Source organism: Dreissena polymorpha, chromosome 9 (assembly GCF_020536995.1).
Source record: "Dreissena polymorpha isolate Duluth1 chromosome 9, UMN_Dpol_1.0, whole genome shotgun sequence".
Classification (NCBI taxonomy): Eukaryota; Metazoa; Mollusca; class Bivalvia; order Myida; family Dreissenidae; genus Dreissena; species Dreissena polymorpha.
This window is the reverse complement of record NC_068363.1, coordinates 101,985,438-102,012,027: the sequence shown is the minus strand read 5'-3', so window position 1 is coordinate 102,012,027 and position 26,590 is coordinate 101,985,438. Positions and strand designations below refer to the sequence as shown.

The 26,590-nt window shown below is 35.0% G+C and overlaps 1 protein-coding gene across 1 annotated transcript; it reads right to left on the bottom strand.

The window, feature by feature from the left end:
* Positions 1 to 3,126: 3,126 nt before the first annotated feature.
* On the bottom strand, positions 3,127 to 25,739 carry LOC127844381 (probable ATP-dependent RNA helicase DHX35). The gene is made up of 4 exons (XM_052374528.1): positions 25,627 to 25,739; positions 6,674 to 6,827; positions 6,074 to 6,185; positions 3,127 to 4,179 (listed from the first exon to the last, which is right to left on the bottom strand). The coding sequence occupies exons 1-4, from the start codon at positions 25,721 to 25,723 to the stop codon at positions 4,129 to 4,131; spliced, it is 414 nt and encodes a 137-aa protein (XP_052230488.1). The 5' UTR covers positions 25,724 to 25,739; the 3' UTR covers positions 3,127 to 4,128.
* Positions 25,740 to 26,590: the final 851 nt, after the last annotated feature.

The following is a 26,590-nucleotide window of genomic DNA, read 5'->3' as shown; positions in this document are numbered from 1 at the left end:
ATCTTGCTGTCAAAGTTTGAATGTTTTCTAAAAGCTTAGTGGTGATTGTTTTTTTTGTTTATTTTTATGCTCCCCTCAAAAAATTTTGGGGGGAGCATATAGTTGCCGCTTCGTCTGTCCGTGTGTCCATCCGTCCGTCAGTGCACAATTTTTGTCCGGGCTATTTCTCAGCAACTAATGACCGGAATTCAATTAAACTTTATGGGAAGCTTCACTACCAAGAGTAGATGTGCATATTATCAGCTGGTTCTGGTCGGATGATTTTTCATACGAGTTATGGCCCTTTGAAATTTCCATTAACTGTACATATAGTGCAATTCTTGTCCAGGCTATTTCTCAGCAACTAATGACCGGAATTCAATGAAACTTTATGGGAAGCTTCACTACAAAGAGTAGATGTGCATATTATCAGCCGGTTCAGGTCGGATGATTTTTCCCAGAGTTATGGCCCTTTGAAATTTTCCATTTTACATATAGTGCAATTCTTGTCCGGGCTATTTCTCAGCAACTTATTAAGGGAAATCAATGAAACTTTATGGGAAGCTTCACTACCAACAGGAGATGTGCATATTATCAGCCAGTTATGGTTGGATGATTTTGTACAGAGTTATGGCCCTTTGAAATTTTCCATTGTACATATAGTGCAATTCTTGTCTGGGCTATTTCTCAGCAACTATAATGACCGGAATTCAATGAAACTTTATGGGAAGCTTCACTACCAAGAGGAGATGTGCATATTATCAGTGGGTTCTGGTAGGATGATTTTTCACAGAGTAATGGCCCTTTGAAATTTTCTATAAAAAAAATCTTGTCCCCCCCAACTACTGTGCCCTCAAGACGTTTCCTTTTATCTGAATATATAGTGCAATATTGTGACAAAAAAAACTTTGGGGAGCATCACCCATCTCCGACAGTTTCTTGTTGTATTTAGTTAAGAATTTGCTCACTCCATATGGAGTGTTATATAAGATTGGTATTGAATAAACTAAAAGGTGTAAGTTTGACATGATGTGTTAAGAATTTTTTTCAACAATTTATTATGGTTAGATTTTTGCAAATGTTAAATTGTGTGCCTAATATGTCTGACAAATATGTCTGGATTGAAATGGACCTATATTTGTACCTTGTGAATTCCAATGAATACCCGGTATCTAACTGTGTATTGTATAGAGTAAGCCACTCTGTTTAGCGGTGTTGACCATTCTTTAGTTTTATATGGATTAACATTCTGTTCTTGTAAAATGTTACTGTTTATTTTACTGATAATTGTTTTATACAAAAAGTGTTTTATTGGTTCATTTAAAGAAATCAATCATACATGTATGTAGATTAGTGCTAATGATCAAAGAAATTGTAGTGTATACTATATATTAAATACTAGTGTTTAAAGGTATGCAGTGTTTATATTTCTTATATAATAAGCGATTTTTTTTCTTGGTCTCTAATTAAAAGTACACAATACATGTTCAGCTTTTAATGTGTGTATTTATAGTCCTTTGCAAGTACAAAATATTTTTATATTTAATCATACTGTTGTTCATTTTGTTGAAGTTTTAGCAACTTTTGTGCATTTTTGTTGTGATTCCTAACACTTTTAAGTTAAGTTAGAATAAGACATCAACTTTAAAATGAACATGATTTTTTCACTTACAAGTGTGCATTTGGTATAATTAATATGTTTTGAGATTGATGTCTTGATTTTAACTTAAGATAATAGTTTTTTGTTGCTTTTTAATGTTTATTTTATTTTGTACAAAATCCTATGTGATATCACTATATGCTTCTTATTGTGTTTGTATGCAGGCTATAATAAACAATTCATGAAATAGATTTGATGATTTGTTTTTTTCAAGGTATACATGTATTTTATTCTTATCTGGTAAGTTACAGTGGTGGGATGCTGCACGAAGTTTAATATTGAAGTTTTAATCAGAGAAATACAGTCTTGTTAATATTGTGTCAAGCTCTGTTGTGCCTCTTCATAATGAGATGCTCGAAAAACATGTAAGCCCTCTGATGTGCAATCAAGTTGTCAACATTTAAATTCTTACAAAATGCTTGATACAGTTGTCTGTTCTTGTTTGTAGATTGGGGTCATGTTGGTTAAGAAGTTTGCAAAATATGAAAGCAATACGTCAAGGGACATTGAAAATATTTGAGGAGGTACGCAAACTTAAACATACATTTATCAATAATATGCATATTCTAAGTGGAAAAAGGGCCATAATTCTTACAAAATGCTTGATACACTTGTCTGCTCTTGTTTATAGATTGGGGTCATGTTGGTAAAGAAGTTTGCAAAATATGAAAGCAATATGTCAAGGGACATTGAAAATATTTGAGGTGGTACGCAAACTTTAACATCGATTTATTAATATTCTAAGTGAAACAAGAAACCGTCGGAGACTGGTGAAGCTCCCCAAAGTTTTTTTTGTCACAATATTGCACTAAATATTCAGATAAAAGGAAACATCTTGAGGGCACAGTAGTTGGGGGGACAATAATTTTTTTATAGAAAATTTCAAAGGGCCATAACTCTGTGAAAAATCATCCAACCAGGACCCGCTGATAATGTGACATCTCCTCTTGATAGTGAAGCTTCCTATAAAGTTCCATTGAATTCCGGTCATTAGTTGCTGAGAAATAGCCCGGACACAAATAGTGCACGGACGGACAGACGAAGCGGCGACTATATGCTCCCCCCAAAATAAATTTTGGGGGAGCATAATAATTAAGGCAATAGTTTATATAGTATTTTACTGAGACCTTGACTATTCGGTTAAAAATTAAAAGGCCTCTTTTTAATCACGGGGAACCACTATGCTATTTTTGTTTAATACCAAATTAAGAGTTCTTCAGACATTGTATGGACACCACTTTCATGTCACTAGCCACTGTGACCTTGGTTTCGATATTGGTTGTCCTCAAAATTGAAAGGCTTTTTCCTTTCTGCAAGAATATCCTTCAGACTTGAATGGTAGACAGTAGGTCAAATTGATATCCTGCAGAAACAAACTGGTCAATGTAGAAAACAGTTTTTATGTCACCAGCCCATGAGACCTTAAACTCTGAACTATTGACCCAACCACAGGCGGGCAAGACTGGTTCAAACAATATACTCCCAAGTTCAAAGTTGGAAAATACTGTTTAATCTAGACATCTGTTTTTAAACAAAGTATTCAACATCATTCATTAATAACCACTAATTGTAAATAAAATCACAAACAATATTCGTCTTATAAGTGTTATATTCAATTAATTACCGTACATTTGATACTAGAGCACAGACAGTAGGGCTTGGCCCTATATTTGGAAATAACAGAGTTGCTTAAAGAATGTTCATGTTCACCTTCAATCATTCAAATAATCACCAGCCGTATCAGCCACTAGCGATCATAATAAGAAAGTCTCCGCCAAAATCTACATGACTCCTAAGATAAATTTCATATATTAGAAAAATATCTCTAGTTATTTCATGCTTATTGGAGGTTCATATGTTTTATATATGTCAATCATAAGGACATTTACTCTTTAGATCAGAACTCATCATCTTTCATTCAGAAAATGTTAACTGAACTGTTTACTGAAGCACATTCCGCTCAGTCTAATCAGTGGCAACACTTCGCCTAAACTATATTTTCATTTTTTAAGAGATTTACTTTAAACATAAATTCCATAGAAACGAAAGTGTCCTCCCTAATAAGCATGTATAGACTGCACTTACTAATCTAAGACATTACTTTAACCCTTTCAGTGCGGGAACCGAATTTTGAAGGCCTTTGCAAACAGTTTGGATCCAGATGAGACGCCACAGAACGTGGCGTCTCATCAGGATCAAAACAGTTTGCTACTCTGATAGTATTCTTTGAAAAAAATCGAAGAAAATGCTAATTTTAAAAATTCTGCAGAAGACATTTTAGCAGACGACAAATTTCCCAGCATGCAAAGGGTTAAGCTGGGTTTTTTTTCATAGTGTGGCTCATATTTACTTTTAACAGTACATATTCATGCATCAATTTCAGTGTTAGGTATGTGTTGTCTTGCTATAACTGTCAAACCACATAACACTGTAACTCAGTCCGCTCTGTCTTTCATCTGTCCACTAGTGTAACTCGTCCGCTCTCTACTTCAGCTGTCCACTGCGAGTTTTGACCGCTTTGCTGCTGCCACTTCTCGCTCCTGAAAGACAGATGGACTTGGAAATACTGAGCTTTTTAATAATGCACCTAAGAATAGACTTTCTTTTAACAAAAAATTCATAACAGAAAGCATCATCCTTGATTAGCCTAATTATAAACCGATGCGAAAGACAGGTCCTATAACTTTAAAACTTTACCAGACCTTGTTCTTCTTAACCAAACAAGAGAAAATACCTTTTATTATATAGTTTATTTATATTATTATGACGTTTACATTTTTTATTTTTTTTTAATACAAAAACATAACAATTAAATCTAAACCAGTTCTATTGAAATGTATGGAAACACGTCTTTCAATTAAAAGTGAAGAAAGCTTTATGATTAAAAAAAACACAAAAAGGAATTTGATCATTTTAACAGCCGCTTGTACAGCTCACTTCGCATCAAATCTTGACACGCAACAGGCAATGGTTGTCTGGTTCCCCGCTTACCATTTACAATCATTGCAAGGAATTAAACCAGTAAAAGTCATTGCAACCAATCAAAAACTTGTTGTGTCACCTATGTCACGAAACAAGGGGCATTATTTCACTGCTTGTAATAATCGCACTTGTTTGTAAAATCAACCGAAAAAAATAGCTATTTCTGACTTATATCTAAAATCTGTTTTGAAATAACACAATCTATCAAAGTAAAATAAACATAAAACAATATGTATTTTTATTACATATTGCTAGTTTCATTTTCATCATTAAATAAAGCACATTTGTGTAGTGTTTTTTTTGTCTGACACAATCAAGGTCTGACAGTTTCGAGAATAATATTAGACCTCAGCAAATTGTATAGGTCATGTCTGAGGTGCGACGTCTTTAGCATGGGCTGATAAGCCTGTGCACAATGCGCAGGCTAATCTGCAACCAACACTTAACACACATGAAATAAACTCATATGATCCCTAAGGGGTCACAGTCATGACTACTAAAATACCAGCAAACAAACATGGACAGCTACTAAATTATTAAAGACCTGAAATTTGGGAAGTGACAAGACGATCCCAAATAGATTTTTTCTTTTCAAAACATGTTTAAAGATATATCATGCCGAGCAAATTTAACTTCAATCAATGAATAAAGGGAGAAAACACAAAAGCTAAAGAAAGCTTTAAGTTGTGAAGCTCTCTGTGTTTTCATTACTTGAAATATGTTTTTATCTTGCTTATAATAATCTAGGTCTTGGTCTAGGTGAAATTTAGCTTTTGTAACAATTTTGTTTTCTATTTGGAGGTTTTAGTAATAAAATTATGTTTGTTTCTGAGTTTTATTTATTCATAAAAGGTTTTTTATCGTTCTTATCTACAATTTAATTAGAATTTAAGTAAGCTTAGTAGTTTAAATTAGCTGGTTTCTGCTAGTTTTGAAAGTTCACATGTCATGCTAATTCAAAGCAGATAATTATGGACACCAAATGTTTCATGAAGGATATGGGTTGGGTAAAGTCTTAAGGTTTCATTAACAGTCAACAATTTACCTCAAGTTTCCAAAATGACGTCATTAATTGCCTCAGTCAAGAGTATGAAAATGAATTTAGCTGCACTCTATGAAAAGGGGGTTGAATTATGCATGTGCGTAAATTGTTGTCCCAGATTAAATCAGGGACGACACTTTCCGCCTAAACTTGTTGTTTGCTAAGAAGAGACTTTCTTGGAACGAAAAATATCATCAAAGCGGAAAGTGTTGTCTCTGAAAAGCCTGCACAGGCTAACCTGGGAGGACACTTTATGCTCATGCATTTAACCCCTTTTTCAGAGACCATGGCCCAAATGTTTCTAAAACCTTGGTTCTACCACCTCCTGTGACCTATGCAAAAGTTCTAAATGATTTAAGTGTTACAAGAGGAAACTATAATTCAAGTATATATATGGTTGATTTTTATACCGTTCCGAACTGGTAGAATTCTGGAGCAAGTTCGCACAGCCAGTCTGGGTTGATGACGGTCACGTCTCGCATAAAGTCCTTTGTTGTCTGCACCACTTCATTGAACACCACCCTGACATGTGGATAGCATACATGTACTTGAAGAAAACAGTGAAATACAATAATGTTATTTTCATGAAAATGTGCTTATAGTATTTGAAGGGGTCAGTATATACAAGTTAAACCAAAAACAAATAATTATAGAGTTGAGTTTTGTCACAGATATACATTGACTACGCATAAAATACCCCCATCACTTGCTTTCTTAGCTTTGTTAAAGCGTAAACAATTCGATAATACAGTGATAACTAAGGATAAAAAAATGCTTGCACATATTCACTTTATAGTGATGACATATTTGATGTTTCTGTTTATTTGCTTAAGAAGTAAAGAATTAGCTTTCTACAAAAACTTTTAAGCATTTAAAGTGTAATGACAAACCAACATAATAAGGTGACTACATGTACAATATACTGGTACCCTTTCTAAAAATTCCATGTAGTTTGATGCAGTATAATTACAGTTCTACTCTATATGAAATAAACACAGCAATGAGCTCACCATTTAGGTGGTTGTTCAGTAAAGAGCACAGAGGTTGGATGTATATGCAGGGGGTGGTCATCCCGGATAGTGCTGTAGGCTCCACTCGGATGGAAGCGGGCTGCATTTGAGAAGAATCCTGCTGCTATGCACTTGCACAGGACCTCGACATTCTCTGAAAATTGAAAATGTGATGGAATACAAGACATGATCACTTGACTGGCCTGGTCACCAGTCTAGCAAACATAATTTGCGCTTTGATCTGTGAAAACAGGACTTAATGTATGTGCATTTTAAAGAAAATTGTTGACCAATGACGCCTCACAATAGCTAACAATAAGCATAAGCACATTTTGCTCAGGTGATCAAAAAGGTGAATACAATCATGAACATTAACACTTATGAAACTAAAAGAAGCATATGTCCAGTTACTTCCCTTTGCATATTGCACTGAAATAATTCATATGGCAATTATATGTATCACATGATTATGTACCAAGAAACAAGAGTAAAAACAACTATACAGAAGGGGGGGGGGGGCGCATACCATAACAGTTATTAAATCTAAATGCTAGAAAGAACTTGGATGGTATAAGTACTTTATTACTTTCATAAAGAGTTCACAGACATAGAGTAAATGCCATCTCTAAGATTGTAAATCATTATCAGAAATTGCATCTGCTATTTTGAATATCAGTGGTTCCTATTTCCTCATTAAATGGTATTCTTTTAAGGGTTTCAACTCATTTGTGTACATTTTCTATAGATTCAATTCATTAAAGCACAACACTGCAGTTTAGATTTTCTTAATTTAACCTTCATTTAAATAATTTATTAACCAATTTATGGAAAGGGAGTATATTTCAGTTTGTCTTCAAGTCCATTTATGCTCTTGATAAATTTTAACCCTTTGCATGCTGGGAAATTTGTTGTCTGCTAAAATTTCGTCTTCTGAATTAGTAAAATGAGCATTTTCTTCGATTTTTTTTCAAAGAATACTATCAGAATAGCAAACAGTTTGGATCCTGATGAGACGCCACGTTCTGTGGTGTCTCATCTGGATCCAAACTGTTTGCAAAGGCCTTCAAAATTCGGTTCCAGCACATAAAGAGTTAAGTAGAAATCTCAAATATATGGCTTTTATTGATATTCAATTGAATTCAAATTCAGTTGATGTGTCCACATCTGTCAATCATATTTAAATTAGCTTGCTATATAAGCCAACAATATTGAAATATTTCAATAGATGGGTTTGTTTGTCATTTAAAATCACGCATGCGGTGATGTTTGGGATTTTGAATGAACAGTGAGTGATCCTTAAACAAACTAGATGGGAAAGAGTATTCTTGGTAAACCCCAGATCTTCACATAAACAATTAAAAGGGCCATGATGGACCATTAGCAATCCATTGAATTCACAGGGGAGTAGATATTTTTTAGATAGAAATTCTGACCATAAAGATTTAGTTATAAATGTGGCCTCTAAAGAGGTTAAAAGGTTTTTCTAATATTTGACCTGGGTACCTAACTTTTGGACGCAAGTGACCCAGATATAAACTCCGCCTTGATATTGAAAAGACTAACTTTCTGACAAAGTTTCACTTTATGATGTAACAGACTTGTTTATAAATGTGGCAACCAAGAATAACAATTATAATAAAGAAACATTTGTTTATACAAAGTTGTTGTTTAAGAAACTTGGATTCCAGATGCCAAGCTGTGGTGTACAGAAAATCTAAGTTTCCGTTAAGAATATGTCAGTGACTCCTGTGAATTCTCTCATATGGTTTATGATGCTTCATTGGTTTACTCATTTTTGTCCCCTACTGGTGAAACCAGAGGGGACTTATGGTTTGCGCTCAGTCTGTCAGTCTGTCTGTCAGTCCGTCACACTTTTCTGGATCCTGCGATAACTTTAAAAGTTCTTCATATTTTTTCATGAAACTTGAAACATGGATAGATGGCAATATGGAGATTATGCACGTCATTTCATTTTGTTTTTAGGTCAAGAAAACAATGGTGGAGTTTCACCAGTAGGGTACAATATTGCTTGGCAATCTCTTGTTATTATTGTTAATTGGTGCAGAACATATTTATCTACTATCAGTGCAAAATTTGAAATATTTGCATTATGCAAGTAATTGTACAAAAGGGCCATCATGGCCCTAAAGCGCTCACCTGACTTCACCCGTCTGCTGACATAGTTTTTGACCCAGATTCAAACATGACCTTTAACCCTTTCCCACTTAGATACTTATTTTGAGGCATTAGTAGTCCCTTAAGAAGTTTAATTTAATGTAAGACTTTTCTCACTTAAGATTCACATTTTTATGGCTTCATTTCCAACCCTTAGATACTGATGAGCAGCAAACAGCATAAAACCTGAACAGACTGCGAGTTACTCGCAGGCTGTTCTGGTTTTATGCTGTTTGCACAAAGCCATTTTCACTTTGCTTCTGAGTGGGAAAGGGTTAAAGTGTCCAGATAAACAATCTGACCGAGTTTAACCGAGACTGAGTCACTTGATCCACATTCAAACTCGGACAAGAAACTATCAGGATAAACATTTTGATCTAGTTATATTGTGATTACAATTAAAATGTCGCCTCAACGCCTTGCTGTACCAAAGTTTTGTAATCTTTTGAACTTTTGACTTCTTGTGTGATTTTTTTTCACACTATTGACACAGATTTGAATGAGTTTCATTGCAAATGAGTAATCAATATGTCCTCTACAATGGAAACATTTTTTTATAAATATTTGACCCAGTGAATTAATTTTTGGACACAAGTAACCAAGATTCTATAATGGTCTTCATATTGTTAAAAAAAAACATTTTGACCAAGTTCCATAAAGATTGGCTTACTAATAAGGCCTCTTGAGTGATATCTGACTTAAAAGCCGTCAATACACACAGGTCGCCAAACATAGAGTGTTCACAGTAGCTCACAATACACACAGGTCGCCAAACATAGAGTGTTCACAGTAGCTCACCTTGTGCTCTTGGTCTCAGGTGAGCTAATAAAACTAAAAGCATACACAAAATGCTTAAATTTCAAAATCAGTATTTAAAGATTAATTTCACTCTTATCTGTCTCAACAAATCCCAAAATCTTAATGGACTCATTAAATACTACCTAGTTGTGCTGATTAATTGAGTCGCGTTCTGAGAAAACTGGGATAATGCATGAGTGTAAAGTGATAAGCACAGGCTTATCAGGGATAACACTTCCCCCCTCTATTGGATTTTTGCTAACGAAAAATGTCATAAAGCCGAAAGTGTTGTCCCTGATAAGCCTATGCAGATTGCACAGGCTTATCTAGGACAACACTTTACGCACATTCATTATGCCCACTTTTCTCAGAACGCGACTCAATTATAAAAATTATTAACAGGACATGTACAATTTACATTTCACAGGTGGGAGTGTCACCAATCCGTCTCTGGAGGAGTATAAGTGTTAATTAAGGTTGAGTGTGAAACTGTATGTGTACAGTACAGCCAACGCGGAACAAACATCTTTCACGATCCGCGGCGGCAAAGCAAAACAAGTCGATGCTACGTAAGCCGTTGAAGCCGCGTCAGTATGCGGCGGAAAGTCGCATTTCGCCGCGAAGCTTCGCATCTGTCCGCCGAGGCATGCCGCGATCCGCGACATGATGCCCAGTCGATGCGCATCATAAAATAAAAAATCTTTGTGAAATAATTAGTTACATGTAGTTGACAAATTTTAAAAGAACAGTTATAATAATATTTAAAATCATAATAAATTTATTGTGCGCGGATTGTATTAGCATATACATGTAAGCATAGTTAATGTGTCTGGCCAATTAAGTTTGTTTCCCGCCCGTAGTGTATGTATTTCACACATAAACAAGGTCACATAATTATGTTTTCGCACATACAAGTGGTCAAGGCTCTAGCATATGGTGGATTTAGCATTAATTGCATGTTGTTTTTGCTTTTATATTTTAGCTGAAAAAATTAGCAGTTTGAAGCCACATCAATAATCAAGACGGTGAAGACGTATTGGTTGTTTTGTTAATTATCAGCATATTATAACTATTGTTTGAATATGCATATATAAACTCGTTATATTTTGTTCATATTTTACAGTTAATATCGCTACTAATTACCTGATAATCCCGTATATTCCAGTTTTAAAGCAAATGCTGGTAAATATTTACGATACGCAAACATTCTCCATATTTCTTAAGTATCAAATACATTTTGGCAATTGTTACTATTTAAAGAGATGATGAAACAAGCAAATTCGTTGAATTGATATCCCCCGCCTATATACAAAAGTGTTCTATTTGACACTAAAAAAGCATTTTTTTGAAGATACAAAGGCCATAACTCTGTTATTATCAGATGGTGTACATTCCATTTGGCGTGCATCATCCTATTATCAATATATATACTCATACCAAGTTTCAATGAAAACCGCAAAAGCACTTCCAAGATATGGCTCTGGACACAAAAGTGACGGACAGACGGACGGACAGCCGGACAACGCCAAACCAATATCCCTCTGCCTCTGGCGGGGGATATATACTCGTAGCAAGTTTCAATGAAATCTGCCAAAGCGCTTCCAAGATATGGCTCCGGACACAAAAGTGCCTATAGTAAAAAGCATTTTTTCAAGATACAAAGGGCCATAACTCTGTTTTTAACAGATGGTATACAATGCCATTTGGCGTGCATCATCCTCTTATGCATATATATACTCATACCAAGTTTCAATGAAATCCGCCAAAGCACTTCCAAGATATGGCTCCGGACACAAAAGTGCCTATAGTAAAAAGCATTTTTTCAAGATACAAAGGGCCATTACTCTGTTTTATAACAGATGGTGTACAATGCCATGTGGCATGCATCATCCTCTTATGCATATATATACTCATACTAAGTTTCAATGAAATCTGCCAAAGCACTTCCAAGATATGGCTCCGGACACAAAAGTGCCTATAGTAACTAGTGACCTGAAAATCAATAGGGGTCATCTGCGAGTCATGATCAATGTACCTATGAAGTTTCATGATCCTAGGCCCAAGCATTCTTGAGTTATCGTATGACAACCACCTGGTGGACAGACCGACAGACCGACCGACATGAGCAAAGCAATATACCCCCTCTTCTTCGAAGGGGGGCATAAAAAGCATTTTTTCAAGATACAAAGGGCCATAACTATGTTTTTAACAGATGGTGTACAATGCCATTTGGCGTGCATCATCCTCTTATGCATATATATATATTCATACGAAGTTTCAATGAAATCCGCCAAAGCACTTCCAAGATATGGCTCTGGACACAAAAGTGCCGGCCGGCCGGACGGACAACGCCAAAACAATATCCCTCCACCTCTGGCGGGGGATAATAACGTCTAATCGGGGCGTTTTATTTCTCCACTGAACACGCGATTTACGCCTGACGTGATGTTCATGTATTTATACTACACAAAATACACCCACACTTTCCAAAGGGCGTTAAACATGTTTGCATGATTTTCTCGCTTTTTAGGATATTAGGATAGGAGACAAAGGATATTTTAGCACTTTGTTTTAGACGCTAGAATTTGCCAAAGGTCGCGTTAGCATTAAAATTCGGAAGTGTGTTTCGGATTACAAATTTAATAATGATAATTTGAGAATCCAACGAAACATTTACAGTTGTGCGTAATTAATTCAACAATAATTTGTTAAAGCGCATTAGGTGTCAGATCGCTTATTAAAACGTGAAAATAATAATTATGAAACAAGCGCAAATCTAGGTTTCTACACTACACATATGTACATGTAGATGGATATCTTTTCACTCGATCCGCCGCGTATGTATGCGACGGATTTATTTCGCGAAAGCACACAAGGATAATACAGACTCAGTGTCGTTGTGCGGATCGATGCTGAGTGCCTCGGCGATACGCGTGATTACACGATGTGGCCGCCGAGTACTAAGATTTTGTCCGTGGCATAACCGAGGATTATGTTTGTTCCTCGTTGGCTGTACTGTATGTACTTCAATTTTTTAAGGTCCTTTCAAGCCTGTGAGGACCAAGAGTAAGTCAAAGTACTCCTACCTTACCAAGTTACAGGAATCACAAAAGTTGGGACACAATTTTAAATTATAGCTGCAATATCCAGCGCATTCATGTTCACTGAAAGATATTCAATATTGTTAAAGTCTTGTGCTGTGGGGAAGCAAGCAGAAAACCCAAAGGAAACACCAGTGTCTGCTGTGGTGACAATCGACCAAGCTCGCTTGTCCTGGCTTGCCTAGGGTTACCAACTACAGCGATAAGCGGACAGGCTTTGTGAAAATGTTCTGTTGTAGATGCTTAAAATATCACATAATTATGACTGTTTTATACTCATACCCTTTGATGTCATATAATGATTCTAAAAAACTATACGAGCCATGCTCTGTGAAAAGGGAGTTTAATGCATGTGCATAAAGTGTCGTCCCAGATAAGCCTGTGCAGTCCGCTAATCAGGGAGGACACTTTCCGTTTTTATATTTAAATTTAAATCAAGTCTCATCTTAGCAAAAAAAAAAAGTTAAAGCACAAAGTGTTGTCCCTGATTAGCCTGCGCAGACTGAGCAGATTAATCTGGGACTGCACATGCATTTAACCACCTTTTTGCAGAGCGCAGCTAAACTGATTTCTGATCTGTTCAGTCTAGGAATCATTATTTATTGTCATATATTACTCTGCATAAACTTTTGCCATGAAATATTCTGACTGTCACAGGAGCAAAAATATGTTCATAAAAATGAACTCAGGATGTAGATAGATAACTATTTCAATTAATTTTGCTCAAATGTCTACATAGTATTACCTGTAACTTTATTCTAAACTAAATAAATAGAAGATTCTTGCACCACTTGAGCAACAAAAGTTCTGCACTTCACTTCCAAGATATCCTAAGAAATCGTTTACAATGTCTGTAAGTGTCTCTAAAATCCCAATGTTTATACAGGCCCGATAGCAGACAATTTCACTTACATTTTACATAACTGGAAATAAAACAGATGCTTACAGGAAAAACACCAGAATCTTGAAACCCATCTGCTTGAAAACTTATTCAATGTTATCTGTTTAGAGCGAAAAACAAATCCCACTAGAAAACAAAGCACCCTTTGACAACTTATTTGATAATAAAGTCTTTAAATTATTAATAACTTACAAATCGTCATATAATTTGCTATTTATTGACAATGAGGTAAACCAGTAATAAATGTTTGTTGAGGTTTGTTTGCTGTTTTCAACAGTATTATAGTAAAATCAATCAGAAATGCAACACATTTTTTTGATATGATGATAATGAACTGGACACCCATCCATACCCAGCTAGCACAAAAACGTTCTTAGAACGTTATCCTAACGTTAGCCCGAACGTTCCAGAAACGTTGCACAGCAACATTCTCGACATTAAAATGTATGGTTCGCTTAACGTTCCCAAAACGTTACAATATAATGTTATCATCTAACCTAAAACAAACCTAAATCTAATTGTCATATTGAGGTTGAAAACCAACACATCTTTATTAAACACAAGTTTATTGCATGAATGTAATTAATACAAATATATATCATCGCATGCTTGTTCTTTTTTTGTCTTGAATCCGGATCGGTTCGGGTTTCTTCCCAGTTTTCCTGAAAGTACAAAAAACATCAGAATGACCAACTGTTCTTTGTTTTACATAAAACGGAGAAAAAATGACAAGGCATACATGTACCGCATGAATAACACACACATATATGCGTCATCTTGAACATACACATAAATGAAACCAAATTTTCATACATGGTAAAATAATCAAGCGTTACAACATCTTTAAATTTAATAATGTATTTTATGACTGTATTAATTCATAACTTAATTTGAAATAAACCTATAAGATCAATATTTTAATCATGTCATGACCAACAAACACTTTTCATAAACTACTTTGTACATAATTATATATTTCAATTTTAGAACTTAATAAATTCAGATCTAATATTTTAGGTTAAGATAATTTTTTTAATTTTATTCCTTTTTCAATTAACGGTGAATTCGGATTATCGTTGTTCGAAATAACGGTGTTGAAGTGTACATTATTACATGTGTTTTCAAGAATGTTGCCAACAACAAATTGCTAACAAAAATGACTAAGTGAACGTTAGTATATTTAAATGTGGTACGAAGTCTCCATGGCACGAGTTTCCCCATCATTCCGAATTTGAATTTAAAGCAAGTGAATAATGATATCAATTTTAATATTACAAATTGAAATAACAATAAAAACCTACCTCGCAAACTGTTGATTATCGTCGATTGTAGGTTCCAACTTCTCTTATTAATGAACAAAAAGGTTAACAACAACACCAAAGTTAGAAAATCCAATAAGCAAGCACTGAGTAGGGCAGTGAACAAAGGAATCGAGTGTCGCGCACACGGGAGATCTGCTGTGTAACAGTATAGGCCTTAAATTGAATGCATGAGTCATACACCGTGCCGCTCTGGTAGTATATACATACACGCCTCCGCAGTTTACTCAGTCTATTGCTAGCGCTCACCACATACACGCGCACTATCAAGTTGCCTTATTTGCCTGATAATATATTTATTATGGATGTATAATAAACTCATAAACAATACATGTTATTTATTAAGTACACCATAAACATGCTGGATTAGATAACAAGAGAATCGCGCTTGCACACATTCGAAGATACACAAACGGGTCAAAATGCAAATCTACCTATAAACGTATTTTGTAAAAAAAACACAACAAAAAACGTCAAATTCTTTATGAAAACATATAACAATTTAATGTACATGTTTATATTGTGTGATTTTTAAAAGTTCTTATAACGTTCTGCGAACGTTTGGAATGTAACTTTGAAATTTGGTTTCCCGATAACGTTCCGACAAAAACGTTGTAAGAGCGTTACAGGAACGTTACACTTTTAAAGTCCACCAGTACATCCTAGGATCGTAAAAATATACTGTTCAAATGTGACTTTCATAATATATATTTCATATAACTAAAATAAGTTACGAATACTGACAGTTTGATTTTGTTACAGCGTTCTGAAAACGTTCTGGGAACGTTCTGTGTGATCATCACCTAATTAGAACTTATGCGTAACGTTATTTGAATGCTACGTGCTAGCTGGGTAGTTCACTACAACCATAGAATTAATGCACACACACACTTTAATGGTAAAAAAAGGGCATCAGAAAAGAAACAAACTAGTAAAAATCTAAATGATAATTGAATGGTTTTCATCAGGCATTGTTCCACAAGAGTGCATGCCAGTTTTAACAAGAAGAAAAGATCTTGTTAAGAGAGCAATAAATAAAGAAGTGGCGCAATAAAAAAGGACATTTTATGACATGTTTTATAGCTTGGGAATCAGTCCAAGAAGAACTTAATGCCATCTAGACCCTGGTAAATGTAAACTTACAATAACTCAGCCATTGGTTACAACCCTTTTAGTAAAGGTAATTGATAAATGTGTTACAATGTATGTTTTTTTTCGATAATTCAACTGGCAGCTAATATGCAATAAATGTATGTGAACTGCATGGGGGAGATGTAGATGAACAACAAATTCTATCAAAATCTGCAGCTGGATTTTCAAACCTTATAACAGGTCCATGAGAATTATCTGAATATCTCGAATATCTCATAATATTAGTATGTACACAATGCGATTATAAATAGCAGGGTCATCTTACTAATGTTTAAAGGATTGTGCAAGTTTCCGAAAACTCAGGTAAACCAAAATATATCCATGCATTTAGTCAACTCAGATGACTGAAAATCTTTGCACACATTCAGTCAACTTAGATGAACAAAATTCTGTGCTTGTGATCAGTCAAATAAGATTAACCCATTTATGCCGAGTGGACCCTTCCATCCTTCCGAATTGATAAATTAATTTCCTAAATTAGGGATGTCTAGTATATTTATCTCTATATTTAGAATATTTCTTACAGAAATTCCTTTAAGCGAACAGCGCAGACCCTTTATAAGATGCCACATCATGTGGCGTCTCATTGGGGTCTACGCTGTTTGTCAAGGGCGTTTTTTCTAGACACTAGGCATAAATTGGTTAACTAATGTGCTATCATTCAGTTAACTAAGTTGAATCAACATCTTTGAAAGCATTCAGGCAACTCAGATTCAGCACTCACTGTCTCTGCAAGCAATCTGTCAAACCAGATGAAGCAAAATCTTAGCAAGCATTCAGTAACTCAAATTAACAATCGTCTATGCAAGCATTCAGTCAACAAATATTAACCAAAATCTATGCAAGCATTCAGTCAACTCAAATGAACCAAAATCTATGCAAGCATAATAGTCAACTCAGAAGAGAGAAAATCTCTGCAATCATTCAGTCAACTAAAATGAATCAAAATCTATGCAAGCATTCAGTCAACTCAAATGAACCAAAATCTATGCAAGCATAATAGTCAACTCTGAAGAGAGAAAATCTCTGCAATCATTCAGTCAACTAAAATGAATCAAAATTTATGCAAGCATTCAGTCAACTCAAACTAGAGCTTTGTCACAGACATGACATATACCCCCTCGTGCTGCATTGACACAGACTATTTTGCATGCTGTTTTCACAAAACAAGAGAATCTAATTTATGGCGATTTTTAAGAATTATTATGCCATTATCATTTATAGTCATTTTGACTTTTGAACTCTTGAATTCTTTCACTTGAAAAGCCGTCCTATGACTATGAACAAAATAAATGTACAGAGTCATTTTAAAATCTCACAATGAATGACATGGTTATGGCCCAAACAAGATCATTTATTGCCATTTTGACCTTTGAACTCAAAGTGTGACATTGACCTTGGAGATATCAACGTAATTCTTTTGGGCAACACACCATCCAATGACGGTGAACATATGTGCCAAACAGGGATCATATTTTCCCGCAACATCAATTGGTCCGGATATAAATGGGGAAAAGTATCCGAAAATGTGTATCCGAAATCATGACAAATTACGTTAAAATATATACCATTGATTTTGCCATTCATGACGGTGGTATAATACATGTACAAGTAAAACTCCCTTTGGCGCTTTTTTTAACGGAACGAGTTTTCTCAACGGGTTTTATCATTTGGTATTTCATTGTTGTTTCGTGTGCTGTTTTATCAGACTTTTTTCATCGTTGTCAATATTATTTATCTGTGTAAGTCTATACCGATGTTTTAAATTGTTGTCGACTCGATGAGATAAAATCTTACAAACATGCACTTAAACAAATGTCTGTGCGTAGGTTGGCTACTGACAACAACAAACCAAATAATTAATAAATAATTTGTTGTCAAATAACCCACGTCCGATAGTTTAGATGCGTAGGGATTTAATCACGAGAGCGAAGCATTTGAAACCACGCGTCTAATTTTCCGGTCGTGTGTTATTTAACAACAAAGTATAAAGTACACGAATTATTTCGATTCTAACACGGTTTTACTAAAGATTTATTCAATGTATATTATTTTTCTTGTGTATTATTTTATGTGAAGTTCCGCCCATAAAAATAACTTTTGGCTGTTCTGTCGATCAGATCCGCGACTTTCATTCATAATTATATTACCGGATTATTACGCTGGTGGAAAATGTATCGGCATGTTTTGTTTAGTTACAGCGCGTGCATTCAGACGCGTCTTTTCGGATGCGTCTTTAATCCGCTGTTCACAAGTTTTTGATTCTAGGTCTGACGTGCAATAAACCGGTCCTGACCGGTTTAGAGACTGCAGAGAATGGTTTATCACACCTAATCGAGATAAGAATGTCATAAGGGTGTATTAGCATGTACACTGTGTAATCGACATGGGAATTTTAATAGCAAACAGAATCAGACCGACTGTTTGGGATTTTTAATCGGTCTTTCATGACCCCAATCGGTCTAGGACCGACAAAACCGAAAAAAATATGATCCCTGGTGCCAAATGATTTTTCAATCTCACAAGGAACGACATAGTTATGGCCTGGACAAGCTCATTTATGACCATTTTTGACCTTTGAACTCAACGTGTGACCATGACCTTGGAGATATTGACGTAATTCTTTCGCGCGACACACCGTCCAATGATGGTGAACAAATGTGCCAAATGATTTTTAAATTTTCACAATGAACAACATAGTTATGGCCCGGACAAGCTTATTTATGGCCATTTTTGACCTTTGAACTTTAAGTGTGACCTTGACCTTGGAGATATCGACGTAATTCTTTAGCGCAACACACTGTCCAACGATGGTGAACAAATCTGCCAAATGATTTTAAAATCTTAAAATGAATGACAAAGTTATGGCCCGTACAAGCTCATTTATGATCGTTGAACTCAAAGTGTGACCTTGACCTTGGAGATATTGATGTAATTCTTTCGCGCGACACACAGTCCAATGATGGTGAACAAATTTGCCAAATGATTTTAAAATCTCACAAAAAACGACAAAGTTATGACCCAGACAAGCATTTGACCTTTGAATTCCAAGTGTGACCTTGGCCTTTGAGATATCGACGTACTTTTTTCACTCGACACACCAACCCATGATGGTGAACAAATTTACCAAGTCATTTTAAAATCAAACAATAAATGACATAGTTATGGTCCGGACAAACTTTCAGTTTAAAACACACTATGTGACCCTGTGACCTAGTTTTTGACCTGGCATGACCCATATTCAAACTTGACACATCATCTAGATACAATTTCTGACCAAGTTTGGTGAAGATTGGATGAAATTTTGGAACAGACCGACAGACCGACCAACCGACGGACAGACCACAAAATGACTCCTATATAGCCCCCATTACCAATGGTAATGGGGATATAATGAACCAAAATCAATGCAAGCATTCAGTCAACTCAAATGAACCAAAATCTTTGCAAGCATTCAGTAAACTCAAATGAACCAAAATCTATGCAAGCATTCAGTAAAAATTCAAATGAACCAAAATATATGCAAGCATTCAGTAAACTCAAATGAACCAAAATCTATGCAAGCATTCAGTAAACTCAAATGAACCAAAATCTATGCAAGCATTTAGTAAAAGCTCAAATGAACCAAAATCTGTGCAAGCATTCAGTAAACTCAAATGAACCAAATTCTATGCAAGCATTCAGTCAACTCAAATGAACCAAAATCTATGTAAGCATTCAGTAAACTCAAATGAACCAAAATCTATGCAAGCATTCAGTCAACTATGATGAACCAAAATAAAACATTTAATACATCCAGACATACAAATGTTAGAAGATTTGTCCGCTCTGCTTTTTCTATAATTTACTAAAACTTTAAATTGATGCTCCAGTAGGCCCAAACATACCATCACCAATCTCAACAGCATATAATAACACTTTCTAGCCAACTCATGTTGTTCTCATCTTATTAAAAACTATTGATTTTGTCACACTTTCATGCTATGGTGCATGACATGGTCAATCATCGCTACCAATTTATAGACAAATTACTGTACTTACTAAGTTTTCAGACACTATGTTTTCAGAAACCCCCTTTTTTGGCAAAAATAATTATTTTTTGTGACATGCGCCTTTTTTGTCTATCATTAATGACTCTAAATTTTCGGACAGTACATTTTATAGCGTTATTTAAACAGATTTAGGCAATGTTTTTGCTTATCTTGTAACACTTCGATCATGGTCTTTTACAAACGCATTAAGGTAATAAAACCTGGGAGAGGCATGCCTGAGGGCAATGGACAATAACATTTGTGTAATTGGGTAAATAACCAGGTATATTGGTAGCAAACAATCGTTTCACCCAACATTACGGAAGCAGTATGTTTAATGTTTTTACGTTTTTGTGCTGTATCATTTCAGGCAAGAGTTAGTAAAGCTTTGAAGTTGAATTAAATTCAAAGTAGAAACACTATTGTGCATTGATTTATTGATTTTATTTAAATATAATTATAATTTTCGGACACTTAATTTTTGTCTCTAAATTTTTGGACACCTGTTATTTTGGAATATTTTACGTATTTAAATTTTCGGACACCTTTTTTTTTAATGTCCGAAAACTTATGATGGTACTGTTACATGGTTTCTAAGTATCATACAACATAAGTTAGTGACTAATTGAAAAATTAATTTTTCATAATTCGTAGAAATTTATTTCCACTTGTCCCCCATTTTTAGAATATATTATGTACATGCTACATTTAGTTTATATTTGAACTCACATGTCCATGAGTTGTTCGATTAAATAATAGTAACGTTCAATGCGCACACATCACTTCACTGTTTATGTTTTTTACCCACGTGTTGACTGGTTGTCAAATGAAATCTTGAAGACATGTCCTTGGTGGACTTAAGCCCCTACATTCCAATTTTGTGTAAAAATTGTATTTATATCAAAGAAAGGAACACTTGGACTTTTGACCACTAAGTAAGGCCTAAACCTTTGAGGAAGGGAGATGGGGTGATGCTCGAGAAACACTGTCTTCTGATGGTAGTTTTTTTGCATGCTAACCCAGTTATGCCTAGTGGACTCTCCCATCCTTCTAAATTGGATCAATTTATTTCCAAAAGTAGGGATGTCTAGTATATTTATTTCTATATTTAGAATATTTCTTATAGAAATTCCTTTAAGCAAACAGCGCAGACCCTGATGAGACGCTGCATGATGCGGCGTCTCATCTGGGTCTACCCTGTTTACCAAGGCCATTTTTCTAGACGCTAGGCATAAATGGGTTAAATGAAAATTCTACAGTCCGGGCAAGCAGTTTTATGGTCATATTCAACCTTTGACATCCAAATATGACCTTGACCTTTGAGGTTGGCAGAGATGGGTTTAACATGTGTTTTATGATAGTTTACATTTGTGCAAAGCTACTTTAAAATCTTTCAATATATGAACAAGATGTGTTTGTGAAACACAATGTCCCCCTATATGACGTTTGACCTTGTAGGATGACCTTGACCTTGTGAAGGATGACCTTGACCTTGACCTTTCACCACTCAAAATGTGCAGCTCCATGAGATACACATGCATGCCAAATATCAAGTTGCTATCTTCAATATTGCAAAAGTATTCATAAAATAAGCGATTTCGGCCACATATATTTGACCTCTGACCTTGAAGGATGACCTTGACCTTGACCTTTCACCACTCAAAATGTGCAGCTCCATGAGATGCACATGCATGCCAAATATCAAGTTGCTATCTTTAATATTGCAAAAGTATTCATAAAATAAGCGATTTTGGCCACATATATTTGACCTCTGACCTTGAAGGATGACCTTGACCTTGACCTTTCACCACTCAAAATGTGCAGCTTCATGAGATACACATGCATGCCAAATATCAAGTTGCTATCTTCAATATTGCAAAAGTATTCATAAAATGAGCGATTTTGGCCACATATATTTGACCTCTGACCTTGAAGGATGACCTTGACCTTTCACCACTCAAAATGTGCAGCTTCATGAGATACACATGCATGCCAAATATGAAGTTGCTATCTTCAATGTAGCAAAAGTTATTGCAAAATGTTAAAGTTGGCGCAAACAGACCAACAGACCAACGGACCAACAGACAGACAGGGCAAAAACAATATGTCCCCCACTACTATAGTGGGGGACATAAAAAGCTATGGCTGAGACAGGAATTATCAGAGGAACATACCGGAACACAGGCAGAGACTTTCCAGGCAACTGCTGTATGCAGTCCTCTTCCCAGTTTATTTCAGTATTTGCATGTATATTGTCTCATATGTGAACCAGTAACCATTCTTTACTGTCACCGTGTTCATTTCCTTAGTGAAATTGACCGAGCCAATCTGAATGGGAGAATTGCATGTGGCTAGACACATACATAATTCACATGACAAATATATTTTTAATTATCACATGAACTGAATAGCTTCATATACTGAACTTAATAAACAGAATGACTCGTGTTTACGAAATTGGATGAACTTTGCATGAACGCAAAACAACTTCACTGATTTGATATCTATATTTTTAATATAACAATATGTACTATGAAAATGTTGATGAAACCAATATTAATACATAATAATTTCAGTGACTGTTTAAGTCAAGGAAGAGTTATCTCATTGAAATTGTTTATTAGATGATTACAAACTATCTCAAGTTGTAATAGTTTGGTAACGCCTACATATTTTACAACATAGAATGTTTATTTTAAATAAAACATATGCAAGTACAGGGTTGCAGCATTTAGCAAGCTGAATGCATTTGGCAGAAAGGTTAAAAATAATAATTATGAACATTTGAACACACTTAGGCTACTATTCCATCTGTCCGTATCCGCATCTGCATATCCGCAAAAAATAGAACCAGTAGAAATGCACTGCGCTTATTCCATTCTTCGCATCCGCATATCCGCACGCGCAATAACCGACCGCAAAAGAACGTTCAAGTGAGCATTGTAATGCGGATGCGGACAAGATACGGACGGCATTTAGCACGATGAGGGAAGCTGTCATCTAAAAAATCACATGAAAACCTAATTGAATTCGTGAAAAATTACCCGGAATTATACAACAACGCAGTTCTGCATATCAGGACTCTGATTTAACTTCAAATGTTTCGAAAAGCATAGCCAAGACACTAGAAGAAGATGTTTCAGGTTTTTACCATTTTATTTATTTAACAGACAGAATGATGATTTGTACCTTATATCTACTTAAATTCACGCTTGCCCTTCATAATAATTATCTCAATTATAATTTCAGTTTCATCCATATATTCCCCCCCCCCCCCCCACCCCCCCCAAAAAAAAAGATACGTTCCAAGTATGCGGATAAATGGAATATAGCATCCATTTAATGATACGGATGCGGATAGATGGAATACCAGCCTTATTCTTTTTACTGCATGTTGTGCTGGCCTTTATGATATCCAAAACAGAGTACAAATAATTGTATTGTTATTGAGCTCATTAGCTCCAATGTTTTAGGGCAGTTTTTTTAAACAATGCTATTTTACAGCATAAATTTTCTAAATAAAAGTAATAAAGGCAGAAGAACACTATAGAGTGACAGTTAATCCTTTGCATGCTGGGAAATTTGTTATCTGCTAAAATGTGGTCTGCTGAATTTCTAAAATTAGCATTTATTTCAATTTTTTTTCCAAAGAATACTATCAGAATAGCAAAAAGTTTGGATCCTGATGAGAGGCCTTTAAAATTCGGTTCCAGCACTGAAAGTGTTAATATATTCTGATCAAGTCAGTTTTTGGGGCTCTTGCTGTTCCTTTTAACAATCTGTAAATAATAAAGACAGAATTTCTTATAAGTTTAAAAAAGAAGCTTTTATCAACAGTCCATTGCAAATACCTCTAAGCATCAATTATTTTCCTTTCAGTTAACCCTGCCCCATTCAGAAGCAAAATGAAAATTGATATGTGCAAACAGCATAAAACCAGAACAGCCTGTGGGTGACTTGAAGTCTGTTCAGGTTTTATTGCTGTCTGCTGCTCATCAGTATCTAAGGGTTGGAAATGAAGCATTTAAATCTTGAATCTATAAGTAAGAAAGGTCTTTAATTAAATGTAACATTCTATTAGGGACCATAAATGCGTCTAATTTAAATACTTATATAAGTGGTATTGGGTAAACATATGATTCCTTGTGTACCAGCAAATTAACTGACCTTTTTCAGAGAAAGTAGAAGACAGGCAGTCTAAGTACATATGAAAGTTCATACCTTTAGCCTGGAAAAGAAAGGAACTAGCATCTTTAAGTGGAATGTAACCAAACATTATGTAAAAAAACTTATTACCAATTAAGGACATCAAATAATGGCACAACACCATCTAAATAAATATTGGCAGACATATCAGTTCTGACAGCTTCAGGACTTTGCATGGAGATTTCATGCGTGGCAAATTAAAGAGAATTGCGGATTATAGAAGGGATCTATCAGGAATAATGTCAGACCAGCAAGAGGTAAATGTGAGGAATTCCATTCTACTCATTAACCGATAAAGGTCCATAGGTATAAAAAGCACTGCGTAACCAATATCTATTTACTAGTACAACAGCACCCCATTGTTTGTGCGGAAATATTACATAATGTTTGATGTTCTAATGTTTTCTCAATGTTGTTTATGTTAAAAGCTAGAGAGTAATGCATTTCAAACTCAGAAACATACCTATGATCTATATCATTTGTAATTTTTATTTTGCCATTGATGCCATGGATGCAACGGCAACAATTTTAACGGTTTAAAGGCACATACTTGTTTAGATGAAAATATTTGAGATTAGCGTGTGCAGTCTGCACATGATTATCAGGGACAACACTTTCCACTTAAACAGATTCTTGCTAAGAAGAGAATACCTTTAAACAAAAGATAGTGAAAAGTGTCATCCCTGATCACGCACACTGCACACACTAATCTGGGACGACACTTTGCTTTCATGATATTTTTTCGTTTAAACACATTTTACACACATGCACTAAATCCCTTTTCACACAGCCAGGCTAATATAAACTGTTTCATTAAGAATATGACTAGTTTTCAAACATATGTGTTGAGACATAATCAATAATTTTTGCAAAGACATGTATTGACCTTAACAGATTTAAACAGAAAGACTAACAAAGCTACACAGCGACCTACAAAAGATAACATAGCAATATGATAAAATAAAATCACAATCACATGCGTGTATTGCTATTTCTTAAACATGAAGACTTTCTATTTGATGCTGATTTAGATTTAAATGTTCGTTGTGCTGATGGATGCAACAGGCAATAATTTATGAGTCCCTCGCAAAATCTTTGGGTAATTAGCTGTACATACAGTGTAAACATGCACACATGTTAAGATAAAAACATATAAAGTGTTTCATTTAGATTATTATTACTAGTTATTCATGTGTTTACACATTTTAATTATTTGTTAAAACATAATCAATTATAGTTTTTGTAAAATTTGTAAATGAACGGAGATTACCATCAAAATTATTCAGTATGTTAATGTGAACACATAAAATTATCAGCTGTTGATACTGTTTTAATCCTTCAACAATTATAGAGTGATTACGACCCATAAATCACATATCAAAGACAGCCAATCATAATCATGTCAACAGGTTACATTCCACCAGAAATTAGCTAACACCTGTTGAACAGTTTTGAACTGTTAACAGGATCAGGTGTCAATAAACAAGATAATACTTCAGTCATCATTGCACTAACTATATCACAAAGCACTGTAAAAATTATCAAAACTGGCAGAAGATACCTTTGTTTTAACATCTAAATGATGGCCTTCTTATAAGGTGGTCTGGTCTGGTATTTAAGTTCCTATTTTTGAAGAAAATATCAGATACAATCAATTACTCATCACACATTCCATCCATCGAGAAATCTTAGGTTTTGAACCCATATACTGATGTATAGCGATGGCATTTAATCCAGAATTATAATCTAATTTGATGGCCTAATAGTCCAATTTTACAACAATGAATATTTCCATGAAGCATGTAATTGACTTATTAAATATAATTGCAAGGGTTTCAGTCCAGTTAGATTAAAGCCAGATGGTTCAAATTGGAAGGTTAACTTTTTTCAATATATGGCCTTGCGATAAACCCTGATCAAAATCCACAGTTTTATATTACATTGATTAAACACAAACTGCTTAAATGACTTCCTCATCATCTAAATCTTACCCCAGAGTAATTTATTAAATTACAAGTACATTTAGCTGGAATTGTGCACGCAATAGATGTTATGCGGATCGTAAATTCTTAATGCTAAAAGGTCAACATTAAATTATTCTAAAAATGCATAAACTAATGATAATTGCACAAAGAGCAATTCAGTTTCTTAAGTCCATCCCCCCCCGCACTTTTGTCTAATATGAATCATACGGCGGACTGCAAACTGATTTCTTCATTTTTTTCAGCAGGAGG

Excerpts from the sequence above, each read along its gene's own strand:
- LOC127844381 (XM_052374528.1), bottom strand. The coding sequence starts at position 25,723 with ATGGGTCGTAATCACTCTATAATTGTTGAAGGATTAAAACAGTATCAA. Across the intron at positions 6,828-25,626 it reads CATACTGAATAATTTTGATG|AGAATGTCGAGGTCCTGTGC; the intron begins GTAATCTCCGTT and ends TTCAATTTTCAG. Across the intron at positions 6,186-6,673 it reads ACTGAACAACCACCTAAATG|GGTGGTGTTCAATGAAGTGG; the intron begins GTGAGCTCATTG and ends TCCACATGTCAG.